Source organism: Pelecanus crispus, chromosome 5 (assembly GCF_030463565.1).
Source record: "Pelecanus crispus isolate bPelCri1 chromosome 5, bPelCri1.pri, whole genome shotgun sequence".
In the NCBI taxonomy this organism is placed as follows: Eukaryota; Metazoa; Chordata; class Aves; order Pelecaniformes; family Pelecanidae; genus Pelecanus; species Pelecanus crispus.
The window spans coordinates 42,928,837-42,946,290 of NC_134647.1; the positions used below are offsets into that span (position 1 = coordinate 42,928,837).

The 17,454-nt window shown below is 42.1% G+C and overlaps 1 protein-coding gene across 2 annotated transcripts in view; it reads right to left on the reverse strand.

The window, feature by feature from the left end:
• The window catches only part of AGAP1 (ArfGAP with GTPase domain, ankyrin repeat and PH domain 1), a 402,330-nt gene extending 385,108 nt beyond the window's left edge, over window positions 1-17,222 (reverse strand). For both annotated transcript variants that reach the window (XM_075710335.1, XM_075710334.1), the window contains exon 1: window positions 17,060-17,222. In XM_075710335.1, the coding sequence (XP_075566450.1) occupies window positions 17,060-17,222 (163 nt within the window). The remainder of the gene's footprint in view (window positions 1-17,059) is intronic.
• Between the last annotated feature and the right edge of the window lie 232 nt (window positions 17,223-17,454).

The window sequence follows — 17,454 nt, forward strand, 5'->3', positions numbered from 1 at the left end:
AAAGGCATTGCTTTCTCTAACACATTAAAACAGTCACACAATTAGTGCTTTTTTTTTTTTTAAATAAGCTGTCTCCAAATCTTTTAAAGTAACTGTGGAGTAAACTAGATTGAGTACCTCTGATTTATCATCACAGCAAGTACAACAGCATCTGGAGCCACCTACTGAGTATTATTAAATATAACTAAACAAAAATATACAAGTCAGGAAGAAGGAAGAACATAGATTTACACAGCTATGTTCATACCTGTTTGTAGCAGGTTTGGTGTTTTTTTATTACAGACACGCTGATCTTGTTTTAAAAAGATCTAATCCCATTCGTAATTGGATTTATTTACAAGTATTTTAATTACTTAATCTGTCATCACCCGACAGCTTTTATCAAATATCACCACATACCTAGTAAGCAATATTCCCTTCTGCTGAGTAGAAAAATACTATGAAAGCCATACAAGAACAGCTGCAGAACATCAGATAATCCAGAAGAAATGTATCAACATTGCACAGTAACAGAGGTTCCTCCAATAGCACCTTTCACTGAAATTAAGGACTACCAGGCAACTTCTACAACACCTCACTTCGGTGCCACTTTCTTCCAAGAAGATGATATTTGCATTCAAGTTTCTAGCAGGTAGCTGGCTCAGCCTAACTAAGCTACCTTATTTACATATTCATTAAAAAAAAAAATCTGAAACACCACCAGTAGGCTACCTTGCTCTTCACAAATTCTGACAAAATTCATTTTTCCCATTTATCACTGTAGTTCTTTTTAAAAGTTACTGGGCTGGCCTAGTTAGCAAATGAAGGGACATATATTTGAGCTTTAATTTTAATAGCATGTCATTACCTAACATCAAGTAATCCCTTTAGGGACATACTTGTACTTTTTAGGTCACTGAGGCATTTTGCCACTTGCTGTTGACAGCCTACATTCAAGTTACAGTCAAACACCAGTATTTAACTGCATTTTTTTCCCCTCCAAATTGACTAATTCCTTTCAGCTGTCTGTAGTCTCCGTTCAGTACTTACTGGCTTGCTCCCACAGCAAGTCTGAAATTAGAAAACTTCAAATTCATTGAAGTGTCTAAGTCACCTTGGAATATTAAGTTCAAAGTAGATTAATGTACATTTTGTCAAACACCCATCTGTCAGGAACTTTAATCCAACACGTGAAGACATTTTCATTTCACCATAACACAATTAACTGGCAGACTTACAGTTACAGAAGCACTTTGCCCAGCTACCCCATTCACACAGACAGCAGCTTGTGCAACTCTCTAAACTCAGCTCACCTCAAACAGGTCTTTCCTTATTTAAATGAAGGTAAAAGTCATCTCTTTAGACTATTGCATTCCCTAATCTAACATTAAGATTCCCCCCATCTGCCCAGAAATACAAAAGCTTTCCAGTTTATATTACAGTTGATGATTTTGCCCATGAAGTAAATACTTAATGCACATTTCCTTTACCAGAATCAGAGACAGTCAAGGTACTCTTATCTCAGTACCACTGCATGAATCATCCACAATTTTTTTTTTCTTATGTTTTACCCACTGCAGTTTCTGCTGCACTGGCTGGCTTGTATGCATCAACACAAGTTCAAATGGCACATGACTTTTGTCACCTAAAACTGCACAGTCAAGTATCATACATCTTCTGCCTTTACCATACAGATAATGGTATGATCCACTTGAAGGAGGGGAAGAAAGGAAAAAAAAAAGGGGGGGGGGGGGGGGGGAAGGCATGCTCTCAAAAAGTATTTTCCAGAGGTTGCTTAAACACCGTGAAGAACAACGAGACTATATTAAAGCCACTGAAGTTCCCCTGAAACACTACAACAACAGCAAATGGAGCAGTACTTAGACTAGGCACTTACAAGCAAAACAGGAACCCCCAACTGTTTATGTTTGTATGCTGACCAGTTTTTAAAAAACATGTGATGCTCCATTTTAAAAACTTTTGTCAGATAATTTGGAAAGGATTAGCAAGTGAGCAATTAGTACTGCAGTTCACATCAACTACCACATCAATTAGCAACATAAATCAAACCAGCAACGCTCTAACTGAATTCACTCTATTGTGCAGGAAGCAAGATGTTCCAGCAAGCAAAATATTCCCTGAGAAGTACTGTCTTTTTATAAGTCATGAAGGTCTCCTGACTTCAGCTAAAACACTAGCCTTCAAATGCATTAAGCAGTTACCAAGGCAGATGTCCACTGTAAATATTTGTGCATCTAAGCTGGCTAGCATTGTTACCCAGATGATTAACACACATCCCTTACTTCCCTCTCAGAGGTTATGCACCTATGCATTCCCCCCCCCCCCCCATCTTTTGCCTCAGGCAAGTTGTGCCCTTTTGATCAGCCTCACCCTACTCAAAGTTATTTTTTCAAGATAAGTCAATAGCAAGATCCTTTCATCCATAAACTAATGTATTGTTACATATCTAGATGCTATTAAATGCTGCAATCTCATAGCAGTGATGTATTTTTGAAGCTTCATTAATGCAGGTTAAAATTAGAATCTTATTTTGCAAGAGAAAAGTAGTGAAATTGGACTAAATAGACGAGTTGCCACAGGGTACAGGAATAGTTTTCCACAGCTTGTTTCTATTCCTTCCTGCTTTCATTTACTCAACTCCAAGGGTAAACCTACAGATTCACGTTCAGGTAAAAGAATTGCCACAAATAAGTGATAAACGACTACAGGAAAGTCCCATATGCACTAAGGCTGCAGCTATAGATTTTCTTCATATTCAGAGCATACCAGTAGCATTGTCAACTTTTACAATTTCATACCATGCAAAGCAGCTACCCATCAGCGTCACCATCCTGTGCAGAGGGATCAGAAGCTTGCCCAGAGACCCACAAAAGTCTTTCAACCGCAGGCTGAAACAGCAATCTAAGACAAATTTCCTAGGAGCAATGTATTTGGAAGGAAAACTATTACTCAGCTTTATTCACAGTACCAAAATGAAAATCCTATTAAGACTTTAGGGTGTATTGAAAATACTAACAAAGCTTTACTATAAAAGCATTTTTTAACTCTACTACATCATTGATTTTATGTTCATGAAAGCAAAGGAACGTTATTTTCCTTCACTGACATTATTTATTAGTTTTGATAGTTGACACTTGTACCCTTGTCAATACAACCAGTAACACCTTCTAGCCAGAAACAGAGATGGTGCAATTAATAACAAAATTATTTGTAACTGCTTTATCAGAATTCTCACTATCAAATGCCCATATCTAAGATTTTCCAAGCTATCATTCCAGTTTCAGTGCTAAAACAGTGAAGTTACCCAAGTGAGAGATATATAGCCCATCTTTCTCTCAAGAACCCGATACCTGTTTTATAATATGCCTCCAACAGTAGCTAGAACAGCAGATAAGAAGCTGTATGCCAATTTAGTGATTATGCACACCTTCTATCTCTGACTTATGCCTATTTTTTATCATGCCCAATTTGTCACATTCTTGGAAGAGCATGCTACCTTTGCCTGAACGTAAATGTCTACCAAGTCTACAGGCAATCGCGAGGAGTACAATGACCACAACAGTATACTATGACACAAGCATGAAAGAGAGAGATGGTGGGGTGGCTCTGTATGTTAGGGAGTGTTTTGATTGTATAAAGCTCAATAGTGGTGATGATGTCAAGTGGTTATGGGTAAGGATGAGGGGGAAGGCCAACAAGGCAGACATCCTGCTGGGAGTCTGTTATAGACCACCCAACCAGGATGAAGAGGTAGATGAAGTATTTTACAAGTGGCTGGCAGAAGTCTCACAATCGCTAGCCCTCGTTCTCACGGGGGACTTCAACTTGCCAGACATCTGCTGAAATACAACACAGCAAACAGTCTAGGAGGTTCTTGGACTGTGTGGAAGATAACTGCCTGACACAGCTGGTAAGTGAGCCTACCAGGGGTGGTGCATCACTTGACCTGCTGTTTACAAACAGAGAAGGACAGTTGGGAGGTGTCATGGTCAGAGGCCATCTTGGGTTTAGCGACCATGATACGATGGAGTTTTCAATTCTTGGCGACGTAAGGAGGAGGGGCAGCAAAACTGTTACCATGGTCTTCCGGAGGGCAGACTTTGGCCTGTTCAGGACACTGGTTGAGAGAGTCCCTTGGGAGGCAGTCCTGAAGGGCAAAGGGGTCTAGGAAGGCTGGGTTTTCTTCAAGAAGGAAGCCTTAAAGGCACAAGAGCGGGCTGTCCCCATATACCATAAGACAAACCGGCAGGGAAGACAACCACCCTGGCTGAACAGGGAGCTTTTGCTGGGACTTAGGGAAAAAAAGGAGTTTACCACTTTTGGAAGAAGGGGCAGGCAACTCAAGAAGAGTACAGGGATCTCATTAGGTCATGCAGAGAGAAAATTAGAAAGGCAAAAGCCCAGCTAGAACTCAATCTGGCCACTGTTGGAAGAGAGAATAAAAAAATGTTTCTACAAATACATTAACAACAAAAAGAAAGCCAAGGAGAATCTCCATCCTTTATTGGAAGTGGGGGGGGAACATTGCCACCAAGGACAAGGAAAAGGCTGAGGTACTTAATGCCGCCTTTGCCTCAGTCTTTAATAGCCAGACCAGTCATCCCCAGGGTTTTCAGCCCCCTGAGCTGGAAGACAGGGACAGGGAGCAGAATGGAGCCCCCATAATCCAGGAGGAAGCAGTTAACGACCTGCTACGCCACCTGGACACTCACAAGTCTATGGGGCTGGATGGGATCCACGCGGGAATACTGAGGGAGATAGCAGATGGAGCTTGCCAAGCCAGTCTCCATCATCTATCAGCAGTCCTGATTAACAGGGGAGGTCCCAGATGACTGGAGTCTTACCAATGTGACGCCCAGCTACAAGAAGGGCTGGAAGGAAGATTTGGGGAACTACAGGCCTGTCAGCCTGACCTCAGTGCCGGGAAAGATTATGGAGAGGTTCATACTGAGTATGCTCAACAGGCATGTGCAGGTCAACCAGGGGATCAGGCCCAGCCAGCATGGGTTCATGAAAGGCACGTCCTGCTTGACCAACCTGATCTCCTTCTATGGCCTGGTGACTCACCTAGAAAAAGGCTGTGGATGTCATCTACCTGGACTTCAGTAAAGCTTTTGACACCATCTCCCCCCGCATTCTCCTATGGAGGCTGTCAGCTCATGGCCTAGGCAGGTGTACTCTTCGCTGGGTAAAAAACTGGCTGGATGGCCAGGCCCAAAGAGTTGTGGTGAATGGAGTTAAATCCAGTTAGTGGCTGGTCACAAGCAGTGTTGCCCAGGACTCAGTATTGGGGTCAGTTCTGTTTAATATCTTTATTGATGATCTGGAGGAGGGGATTGAGTGCACCCTCAGTAAGTTTGCAGGCGACACCAAGTTGGGTGGGAGTGTCGATCTTCTGGAGGGCAGGATGGCCCTGCAGAGGGACCAGGACAGGCTGGGTTGATGGGGCGAAGCCAACTGTACGACGTTCAACAAGGCCAAGTGCCAGGTCCTGCACTTGGGTCACAACAACCCCATGCCATGCTACAGGCTTGGGGAAAGAGTGGCTGCAAAGCTGGTTGGCAGAAAAGGACCTCGGGGTGTTGGGTCAACAGCCAGCTGAACATGAGCCAGCAGTGTGCCCAGGTGGCCAAGAAGGCCAACAGCATCCTGGCTTGTCTCAGGAATAGTGTGGCCAGCAGGAGCAGGGAAGTGATCGTCCCCCTGTACTCAGCACTGGTGAGGCCGCACCTGGAATACTGTGTCCAGTTTTGGGCCCCTCAGTACAAGAAAGACATTGAGGTGCTGGAGCGTGTCCAGAGAAGGGCAACAAAGCTGGTGAAGGGTCTGGAGCACAGGTCTTATGAGGAGCGGCTGAGGGAACTGGGGTTGTTTAGTCTGCAGAAGAGGAGGCTGAGGGGAGACCTTATTGCTCTCTACAAATACCTGAAAGGAGGTTGTAGTGAGGTGGGTGTTGGGCTCTTCTCCCAAGTAACTAGCAATAGGAGAGGAAATGGGCTCAAGTTGTGCCAAGGGAGGTTTAGATTGGATGTTAGGAAAAATGTCTTCATGGAAAGAGTAATCACGCATTGGAACAGGCTGCCCAGAGAGGTGGTGGAGTCACCATCCCTGGAGGAGTTCAAAAAATGTGTAGATATGGCACTCTGGGGACACGGTTTAGTAGACATGGTGGTGTTGGGTTGACAGTTGGACTGATGATCTTAGAGGTAGTTTCCAACCTTAGTGATTCCTAGTTTTCCTCTCATTAAAAAATAATCCAGCCACCAAGCCAGGAAACATGAAATTAATTACTCTACCCATAATTGGTTTAGTGGTGGACTTGGTAGTGTTAGGTTAATGGTTGGACTGATGATCTTAAAGGTCTTTTCCAACCTAAACAATTCTGTGATTCTACAATTCTGTAAGTATCAGTTATTATTTAATCTTTACATATCATGAAGCACTTACTAAAGCCTAACTCATACCTTTGCATTAGGTTTACAAAAGACGAGACAATAATATTCAAATACAATAATCCAATCTCAGCTTAATTACTCCTTCATACTATTTCAACACTACTAAAGGCTTAGTTTTCAAGAGACCTTTTGTATACCGCACAGTCAGCTCGACATTTTGAAAGTAATACAGGTAATATAGTAGGTCAAGTTCACAGCAAGAAATGCTGTAGGTTCCTACTGCTATAGTTGGCTTTCTGCCTCTTCACTGCATTAGTGTGTTACAACAGTGTGTTCATGAACTTTATTATCCCAGCCCAGAGGTTTTGATCAGAGATGCCTGCTAACTATTCCAGGCCTTAAGTCTCGCACTCCACCTAACCCTGACTCCATGGAGAGGAACAGGCTCTGACAGCGCAGAATACAGAAGCACATTGATGATTTTATTCCTGTGCTAGATGGCCATTTCAGTATCCTAAGATCACTGGGTTCATTCATATCAAACTCTGATGAGAGCACAGGTGATCCCACACTCAAATGCAACTGTTTTCATGTGTCATTAGTGGGAAATGACATCTGCTGTCCAGTACCATGCTGCAGTTACCCTAAGAACTACTATTCTGTGTACAAGTTGTTTTTCAATAATGAAAGGTCTCATAAGAAATATAAAAATACAAAGCAAGTGTATTCAGATAGGCAGGTGAAGTCTAACATCTAATATATCCTCCTGCTACACTCACTTTCCATGTTCATACAAATTCATATGCCAGCCACCTCCTCAGTTAAGGTCCTGAGACACCTGTCTCTGGTTACTGACCAAATGACGGAAAAAGTCTTGCTTCTGGTTCACAACTAGTTAAACAACTAATTAACTCAGATACACAAGCATTTGCAAAGTTAAGTGGTATATATTTAAATGACTGCTGTCTGGGCACCTAGAGTGCCACACTTTTAACATATTTCCTCTAGAGAACACAGGTGCTGTGATACCTAAAAGACAGGCTTCCTGGCAGCTCTCCTGAGCATGGGACATTGAAGCAGTAAGATAAGGAAAACCAGATTCTACAAAACTAAAAAATACAAAACTACTGTATTTGTTTAACAAAGTAGTGAGAGTAAGTTGCAGGATGCTACAAAATCCTGCAACAGTGACTATATTGCTGTGTCCTCCTTCTGGTTATGTTACTGAAAAATAGAGTTGCAAAGTATAGATATAGTGGTATAAACTAATAAAAAAATTTAACAAGAACAACTTCATCTGCAGCTTTAGTTTAATAGAAAATGTAAGCACTGCCAAGTCCAAGTCAAAGAGGATTTTCCTACAGGTTTCAAGATAAATTGTGTCGAGCATTGATTTATTTGGTCTAGGCTACAAACGGTCTTTCAATCCCTTCAAAATGATGCAAAAAAAAAAAAGATGAAAAATTTGCACCTGAAGCTTCTCATAAATACATACAAATACAAAGCAAAACAGCTAAAGCTATAGATTCAATTGCAGTATTCTTAAGAGTCACTTTGCTCGCCTGTATTCTTAAGTACAGAAGGGAAAATTACCAAACAAAATAGCTGTCTAATCATTAGGCTTACATTCATTATCCAACTATGTAAACAAATAAAGCTACTAAACAAGACACTGAAATTACATATCTCATACAAATCAACCCTGTGTTTTTAGTACTTGCTTCCTTAAGTGGTTAACTGAAGCTTACTTAAGCAACAGGAAAAGAAATGCTTGGTTAGAAATGCACTGCCATCTTAACACCCTTTCATCTGTACCATTATACAGGCTCCAAATATGGTATTACTCAAGAATCCTGAAATAGCATTAATGAGGTTGAATGCACACATACTGATTAAGTAACACATCTGCTTCCAACCACTTTAAAAAAAGGCATTAAATGCTTCCAGAGGGCTTTGGAATTGCCAGCTGCCCACAATGGACTTGCTACCAGCAAGGGAACCTGACAACCCCTCTGTTTCCACCTTGGAGTTAGAAATATAAAGCAAAACTTTCTAAGCAGTCATAGATCCCTGGTAGCCCTATGCCCTGGCTGGGGCTAAACCATCAACTAAGCACCACGCAGCTGCTCGCTCACTCCCCCTGCCCCAATGGGACGGGGGAGAGAATCAGAAGAGTAAGAGTGAGAAAAACTCTGGGCTGAGATAAGAACAGTTTAATAATTGAAATAAAGTAAAATAGTAGTAGTAATAATAACAGTAATAATAACATACAAAGCAAATGATGCACAATGCAATTGCTCACCACGCACCGACCGATACCCAGACAGTTCCCGAGCAGCGATCGCTGCCCCCCAGCCAGCTCCCCCCAGTTTATATACTGAGCATGACATCATATGGTACGGAATAGCCCTTTGGTCAGTTTGGATCAACTATTCTGGCTGTGCCCCCTCCCAGCTTCTTGTGCACCTGGCAGAGCATGGGAAGCTGAAAAGTCCTTGACTAGCATAAGCAGTACTCAGCAACAACTAGAACATCAGCATGTTATCAACATTCTTCTCCTACTAAATCCAAAACACAGCACTATGCCTGCTACTAGGAAGAAAATTAACTCTATCCCAGCCAAAACTAGGACACCCGAATATGTCTAAGAGAGATGGTACTGTCACATTTTTTCTAGCATTAATCACAAGATTCATGCAGCCTTATAGCCTTATCACAATTAAAACAGAAGTACATTAATTGCAAACAACTTTGGATCAAAAGCTCTGTCTGGAAGACTAAGAAGTAGTTGAAAAGTCATTCCATATAGACAGAAGACAATTGAAGTGTTCCTGATTTTATAAAATCCTTTTAAAAGTTTAACCTTACCACTCAAAAAGCTATTCCTGCTCTGTACCCACAGGCTGGAGAGTTTATGACTGCAGTTGAACCGTATCTTCTCACTGCATTTAAATGGTAAGTTTTCTAGGACCAACAAAGTGGAACACCAACCACTTAAAACCCCAAAAGGTACGAACAGGAATGTTGCTAGTAAAGTGTTAAGTATAACATGATGAACAAGTGAAATGCCCAATAACTGGCACAACATATAATGATAAGTTAGCTCTTTCTTTTTGACTCTTTTTATTGGACTCTTTCCAATATGCCCATGTCTCTCTTGCCCTCGGGAGGACAGAACTGGATAGAGTACTCCAAGTGTGGCCTCACCAGTGCTGAGTAGGAATTTATATTAAAAAAAAAGGCAAAACATAAAAAAATAAAATAGCCCCCAAAACACACCCCACCAAGGCCAGGCATGGGGGTAGGGACCCAGGCACCCGGGCCAAGCTGCCTTCCTGCACATGGACAGGCACAACTCATCACACAAGTGGTTCTCAGCCTCAGGGGGGGATGCTTCCAGTACTGTCCCCAAACCAAACTGGTCTGAGCCTCCTGCTCCAAGTCCCACTATATGGGATCTTTGCCTTTCACCCTCTGTTCTTCCTCCTTGTGCCCAGGCAGTGGCCCCTGCAGGGCACCCACTCACCCTCACCATGGGGCTCCATGCATACATCTCTCTCCATACACAGGTGACATCCATGAAACTGTATTTAAGTCCTGATTTTTAAATCAAAAATTAGTAGCCTCTCACAACTTGTCCAAATCTGGTATTGCCTTTGCTCAACTATTTCATGGTATGAGGACAAGTGAGAACACAAAAGAGAAGTTTAGCCACAGCTCTCCCTCAGTATAGGTAACATGAAGTATAAACAGTGCTTGAAGGCAGTCAAGGACAAAAACTAGTATTACAGAAGACAAATCTCTTATTCCCACAGAGGTTAGGATTAGCAGAAATATTTAATACAATACTTTCTCTTTCAAACTAGGGGAACTTCATCCACTGGAGATTACTAAGTACTCATTTTAGATTTTTTCCACAAATGATATAAAGCTATGTGTACAAAGGTCAGAAAGAATTGCAGAAATGGATGTTTGAAATGCGCTGTCATCAGAAGCTACAGAGCTGAGATGCAACCGAGTTCTCCATTTCAGCTACTAAGACTTTTGAGCTTACATTACCTTTTCTTCAAAGATTTGCAAAAGATATCAACACCACCATTTACCTTGCTTATTGGTAAGGACAAAACCAATTCCCAATTGTGATGCAGCAGAGAACAGAGTATTCCTGAGGTCTGGGGAGTTCTTAATCTACCTGGCACTATTCCCAACCTCCATCATTCTCCAAAGAAAACCTTTGGGTTTTAATTTCACTTACAACTGTCAGACTACAGTATGTTTTTAGGTGTATCCCTTAATATTTGCAATTAATGAAAAATACATTGTACTCCCACATCAGTTTTCACCACGCAATCCAAGATTCAAACCACTTTCTTCAGGAGGTAAAGTTAAGACTAACACTATTGATGCCTCAAGTGCCAGATAATATACCTTACTAGAAAATAAATCTTGTGAAGACACTTAGCTTGAGCACCTATGTCACCTTTAGGAAACTGCAATTGCCATTTTGGCCTTAGCAAAGTACAAAGCAGAACATAAACACAGCAACCAACTTTACAAGGTGTTTCCTTTTCCCAAGTGCCCGAGATCAGCCAAAGCAAATCAAATGTCCAATCTGCTGCGTTGCCGAGTGCCCCCTCTTCTCAGAGAGTAAGACTCATTTGGCAATTTAAATAGAAATAAAAACAGTGATCTGTATACACAGCAGCATGAACTCTTGTTCCAGCATCATTGCATGCTGCTTTAAACTAATCCCCCAAAGCAAACGGCAGGAGAAGCCCGGCACACTCCCTGAAAAACCTAAAGCCTCACAGCACATTTGTTCCAGCAACATCAGTTGATCCACAGATGTCTCCTCCTTTGCCTCAGGGAAAAAAAGTTATCCTCAAAAGTTAATGGTTTAAGGCTTTCCTCTCAATTTGTAACTTTTATGCACTCACTCAAAATCATCTGATATTTAATCATGCAGCTTTTGCTGAGAACAGCAACAAAGCATATAACTTAAAGCCAGAAAGCACAGTCACTTTGACTTGGAATAAGACATTCCAGTAACTTAAAACACAACTATCAAACCAAACTTTTAGTTCACCATGCAAGTAAAGCAAAGCATTTGAATTTTCTTGGTTACTCATATGCTGAAGTCTACTACCTTCCACGTTAAAAAGGAATGTCTTTCCACTTTGATACTCCCCACCAAAACTACAAAATACATACCGTGTTTCATTAGTTTGTCCACACTGAAGGTCTACAGACAGAAAGACAGAATCACAGCAGGAAAGTGATACTTTTTAGCTAGGTTAATGCACAACTCAGTACACAGTCACACATGCACAACCAGCAGAAAAAGGCAGTAAGAGACTTGTTCCAAACATATTGCACTGACTCTTAAAAGCAATGATCACTACCCAAGTCAATGCTTATTGGTTATATGCAAGCTCAGAATTTACCTAGATGCACTTATACACTAGGTATAGATAACGCGTTCAGATTCCCTATATCTGAATCGCACAAATTTAATCCCGCAGCAAACAAAAAAGCATAGTCCCTCCATGCTCTATTGCTGCCCTCTCTCCCAGAAATCTGAAACAAGATGGCTGTTTGAAGAATCAGTTTTATCATTTCAACTCACATAGTTTGATCTACAGTTCAAAAAGACACAACAGTAACAAAAGCTTGAATGGGATGATTGCTATTAACATGTCAAGATGCAATTGTCTTATGCAATACTTGGGGTTTTTTCAGCTTTGGCCATTTATGCCTAAATATGTCAACTACACCATCATTCTTTTGATGTATTAAAATAATACAACATATACCCAAACTCCCCTCCTCCAGAGCTTGACTTCATTATTTACTTGCATGGAGGTCCCCAGACGCTGGATCTCTCCTAAGCCTGTTCCAACAAAATAGCTAAGTAAAAGGAGTGACTGGTATTCAAATAGTTTTCAGAGTGACTATCATTGTTTCAAAGTTGCAGCATGATACAATTCTTTGCCAAAACTTGTACTACAATCAGCTTTGGCTCCTTGTCATAAGCTATTTGTACACCTGCAGGAAGGCTCACATTATTAAGAAGAGGCTAGTATACAGCAGTGATTCACCCTCATCACTAAGCTGGCAAGTTACAGAGAAGTCAACTAATAATGACACTCCTTCCGTAATAGGGAGCCAGAGAAGGTTGATCATTGATGTGCCTGCCGTTTTTCTATCATCAAGTAGGAGAGAACGTGTACATTAAGGAGGAACAGCAGCTGTAGTCTTACATTTCACAACAGCAAACAATGTTTTTACCTTAATTTTTCAACTCATTTGTCTCAGACTTCAATAGCAACAGAAGAGTTACAATACCATTGTTACCTCAGCTCCAAAATTGAGTATAACTTCTATAACATACAGTCCTACAATAGCACTGCCCCCCCAACATACTTCATACCAGCATTTAAGGAGTTGCAAAGTTAGAGGGCTCCATGAAAAGAACGGAGTGGGCTCCCACCAAGTTGAGTCCCACATCAGTTAATGACAGATGCTTCTAACACATATGCACTTCAAGAATTTTAGCTCCACCCTAAATTACTTGATTTTCAAGAAACAGTACTTTTAAAAGTGACTGAAGATAAAAAAAAAAATAAAGCAAGGTTTATACCTTCTACCATTTTCTCCCACCCACCCACTCCCCCAGTGCATCAAGATCTTTGCACTGCCCTGAACACGTAGTTTCCAAGTGTACAAATCTCATATTTTCTCCAAGACTTCGATTATTTCTGAAGTCTCATAATTTCAAAACACACACTAGCAGTCACAGCACATTTTTCAATTTTTTTTTTTTTAAACAGAAAAATTAGAATACAAATCACAAAATGCACTGGAACACAGCAATTCATAACTGAATAATGTCTGGTATGGCAACCATAAGAATTAAAGCAATAAATTCCCCTTAGATTTAAGTAAATAAATAAATTCCTATTCATTTAGAGAGGGGAAATTAAAAAAAAACCCACAAAAACAATGCATAGACTACAGGGAACATCTTCAAATTTCTCGCAAGGCACGCTGAAGTCGGTACCTTAAGCCTCATCATAAAGGCTTTGTTTTATGAGTAGAGGATTCAAGATATTTCCCAGTTCAGAAAATCTGCTCAAAACCCACAGTGAAGCAGAATCTGTTTTGATGGGCTTGCCGCTGTATAAAAGGATATCAAACTATTTCAGGTGCTCAATACTTGCTGCATTAGCATCTGTTAGTATTAAGGATATTAGCAAAAGTGCTTTTATAGACTATTAGCCAAGATGACATTGTTAAATTGTTTTAAAATCCCTTCATGAAGGATTAGAAACTACATTTTTTCACCGTCTTTCCTTGGTCTTGCATCGTTCTTAAAGTTCTACAACAACATAAAGCTACTCTCAGACTGGACAATAGAAACTGGAACGGACATATTCAGCTATTACCTACCCTTAAATATCGATGCACACACCTTAAGACCATCATAACTTGAAACCCCAAGATGTTTCTAGCAATTTAAAGACTACTGAAATCAATCCATATTTTCTTCTCCCCATTTCTAAGCACACAACATACTTGATATAAGAACTGTTCAATATTGATCTGATGCATCTACTGGTGGAACTAAGCTTGTGAACTACAGAACACTAAGACAGTTTTTACTACAGTTAACAGCCTAAATGACAACATCTAAAATTGTTTGGCTACTTCGTATGAATTTCATACAAAGACAATTGAATGGAAGTGTATGCTTTTAAACTGTTGACTTTGCAACTCTGAAATCCATGAACCTGAAAGTAACCAATTTTTAGCATTTTTATCCAATGAGGAAAAACTAATTAAACTAATATCACACGGAACTGTTTTACCCAGTATCACATCTAACATAGAATAATACAAGGAAAGAAATCTGTGCAAAAAGTATCAACGTGTCAGTTTAGGAATGTTTAGCAGTTGCTCTCTTAGGATTAGATACAAGTTGTGTAGTTGAATATAAAGAATTGCTGCTGCTGAAAGGCCAGTTCTAATTCCACACTATTTCAACAGTCATTGGTCCAGCAAGTGTGTCCAGACACTCCTATAACAGAACCCAAAGCCTAAAAGGAAAGGGAGTTTACATTACCAATAAAATGCAAAGTGTTGGGAAGACAGTGCCACTCTATATTGAAAAGAATATTCTGAGAATAAGTAATAGTGTCTTCACTGAAATAAATCGCACATTGCTTTAGATTCCAACTATGTTCTCCTCCAGATCTGTCAAACCTCTCTTGAGCAGGAAAGTATTATTCGAGCTGTTCGAGGAGCACATGTTGGTTGGAGTTACAGTTTAAAGCAGCCTAAACTAACTATATTCTTTTCTTTAAAGAGTACAGTTCTCCTTCCACTGGAAGGAACTGTTTCAGAAAAAAGTTACTTAACATTTTCTCATGACAGCCACATGCCAACCATACCACGATTCCTCGCTGTCAGTGAGAGAGCTGAGTACCTTGAACTCAAAAGGTTTTGTGATTTGGGGAGTACCATTATAACACACAGCTCTATGCAGCAAAATTGGACTGCAACAGCTGCCAAAACAAATGACTATTTCTACATTCTTCCTACATGCAATATGGCATTACCACAGAGGTTTAAAAGCTGGTATCAGTGAGAAATAGAGGAGGTTTATCAAAAATACACCCTGGTGCAGTTATAATCTAAAGGAGTTGTTATTTTTTTTTTAAATACATGCAATTTTTAATATTTAAGAGTTAGTTGAACAGCAAAGTCTTGCAATATACACTTTTTCTAGATAAATTTTTCCCATGAATCAGATCTACTGGTTTCATGACTCAGTGTCCAATGTAAGTTAGACAGCAAACTGCCTATGAAAATTTTACTCATCTGCTCTGCTTTTGAAACACATTTGCAGGCTGCTATTTTGGTTTCAAAGTCTTCGTGATTGACAAATGAACCGAGCTACAGTTAGGTAACAAAAGCCATTAATACATGAAAAGACTAACATAAGTCACATGCTATGAAGATAACTACATACAGTGCTCCACATCCTCCCCCCACTTCAACACAAACTTGGCTGCATCACTATATCCCAAGCATCTTATTCAAGAAACGTATTTATACCACATAAACATGTATTAATTACCACTTTAAAAAAAAAAAAAATTCTGCTGAAGGCATCACCTATCCCACAGAAATCCAAACACCAGTAGCATTGAGAAAGGAACAGTGGTGCCTGTGCCATATCCTTCCCACAGTATATATTATTAAGTTTCCATCTCTTCAGTGAAAGAGGAGAGCAAAGGGGAAGGACTCCCAGAAGGGGACAACCCAGACTCCAAGAAGCCGACAACCACACACCATAATTTCAGTAAAGTCACAAACACAACAGAGAATACACACAAAACTCTACCATGTACTTAGTCCCCAGCTAAGTCTCTGCATCCGACTATGTTCTTTAATACGTGACAGGCACCGCCAGCCTCAGCAACTCACACTATACAAGATGCTAAAGAGGCGGGGTTTTTTGCCCTCTCCCCCCTAAAATGTTAATGGCATTAAACATTACGTCTCTCTATTCAAGCTGTATTGCTTACCAGTCAGACAAATAATGCAGTCTTTCAAGTAACAATCTCAATAGCAGGTTTTCCAGCAGGACTTTTTTACTACATATAATTTAAGGACAAGATGGGCCAACAACACAAGACAGTTTTAAGGAGCTCTCTATTTCAGCTGCTGTACATCACACTCTGCTAGCCTGAATCCCTTCCAAAATAGTGGCAGACTATTTCAATTGCAAAAGCACACAACACAAAGCTTAGTAAGTTATTATGCAAAATAACTCAAAAAATTCTTCTTAAAAATACATGTTCTTGGCCAATACTGTTTGCTCTCTTTACCCCCAGTGACAGTTAAGAAAAATACCTGCAGACTTCCCAATACTGACAATTTTTTTCTTATTTTACACATCCGAAGCAGCTCCAGGAGTCTCTGCAGTGCTCCTTCGGGGATAGATGCATATAAATCTAAGCTTAGAAGACTGTTATCTCCATCTTGCCTTCAAACCTGCTTTAACACTGCTGCATAAACAGACTACCGCTCTGCAATCCAGTCGCACGTCTTGTTTACCGGCTTACGACCATTAAACCGGGAACCGTGCTTTAAATGTCTTCATCAGAAACTGCACGGAGCGGGGGGGGGGAAACAAACAAACCTCCTTTTCCCCAACCCTTCCGCAGGCAAAGCGAGCATCAGCCTTCCCACTGCAACCCAGTCCTAACAAGACCGCTGCCCTACCTGCGCGTTAGCAGCAGGCAAGTCGCAAAACAACTTCTCCCCGCAGCGCCGGGTGCCCCTCTCCAGCCGCGCTCTCAAATTCACCTCTCGCTCGGCTGCGAAGGAAACCCGCACCGAGGGGCCACCCTGGGCATAGAGGAGCTGACGGGGACCAGGCCAAGACACCCCTCCCCGCCCCCCCCCCCAAAAAAAAGCCTGCCACGAGGGGGTGGAGGAAGGGCAGGCAGCCAGGAGGGCGCAGGCAGCCGCCCCCAATGAGCGCGCGGATGCCCCGCAGGCTGGCCCGCGGGCCTGGGGGGGGGGGGGGGGGGGGGAGCAGGGCGCGACCCCCGCCGCCTGCCCCTCTCCCCGCCGCCACGGAGCCGCCGGCTCACCTTCGATGGCGATGACATGCTCGCGGATCTGGTTCTGCAGCACCGGCTCCTCCACCCGCTCCAGCAGCTCGTAGATGGAGTAGATGTTGGGGTGCACCGACTCGAAGCGCTGGATCTCGGCCCGGATGGCTGCCGAGTTGGCCAGCTGCTGCTGGTAGTTCATGGCGCGGCCGCTCCCCTCCGCCGCCGTCGTCCGCTCCGGCCCGGCGCCTTCCCCCTCCCCTCCCCTCCCCGCACCGAGACCCCCGCGCAGGCCGGCGGGCGGCGGCGGGGGGAGGCGGGGCGCGCAGGGGGCGAGTCCCGGCCGCCGCCGCCGCCTCACTCACCGGACCCCCCGCCGCCCGCCCCGGGCCGGGCCGGCAGCAGCCCTTCGCCTCGCAGCCCGCAAGGGGCGC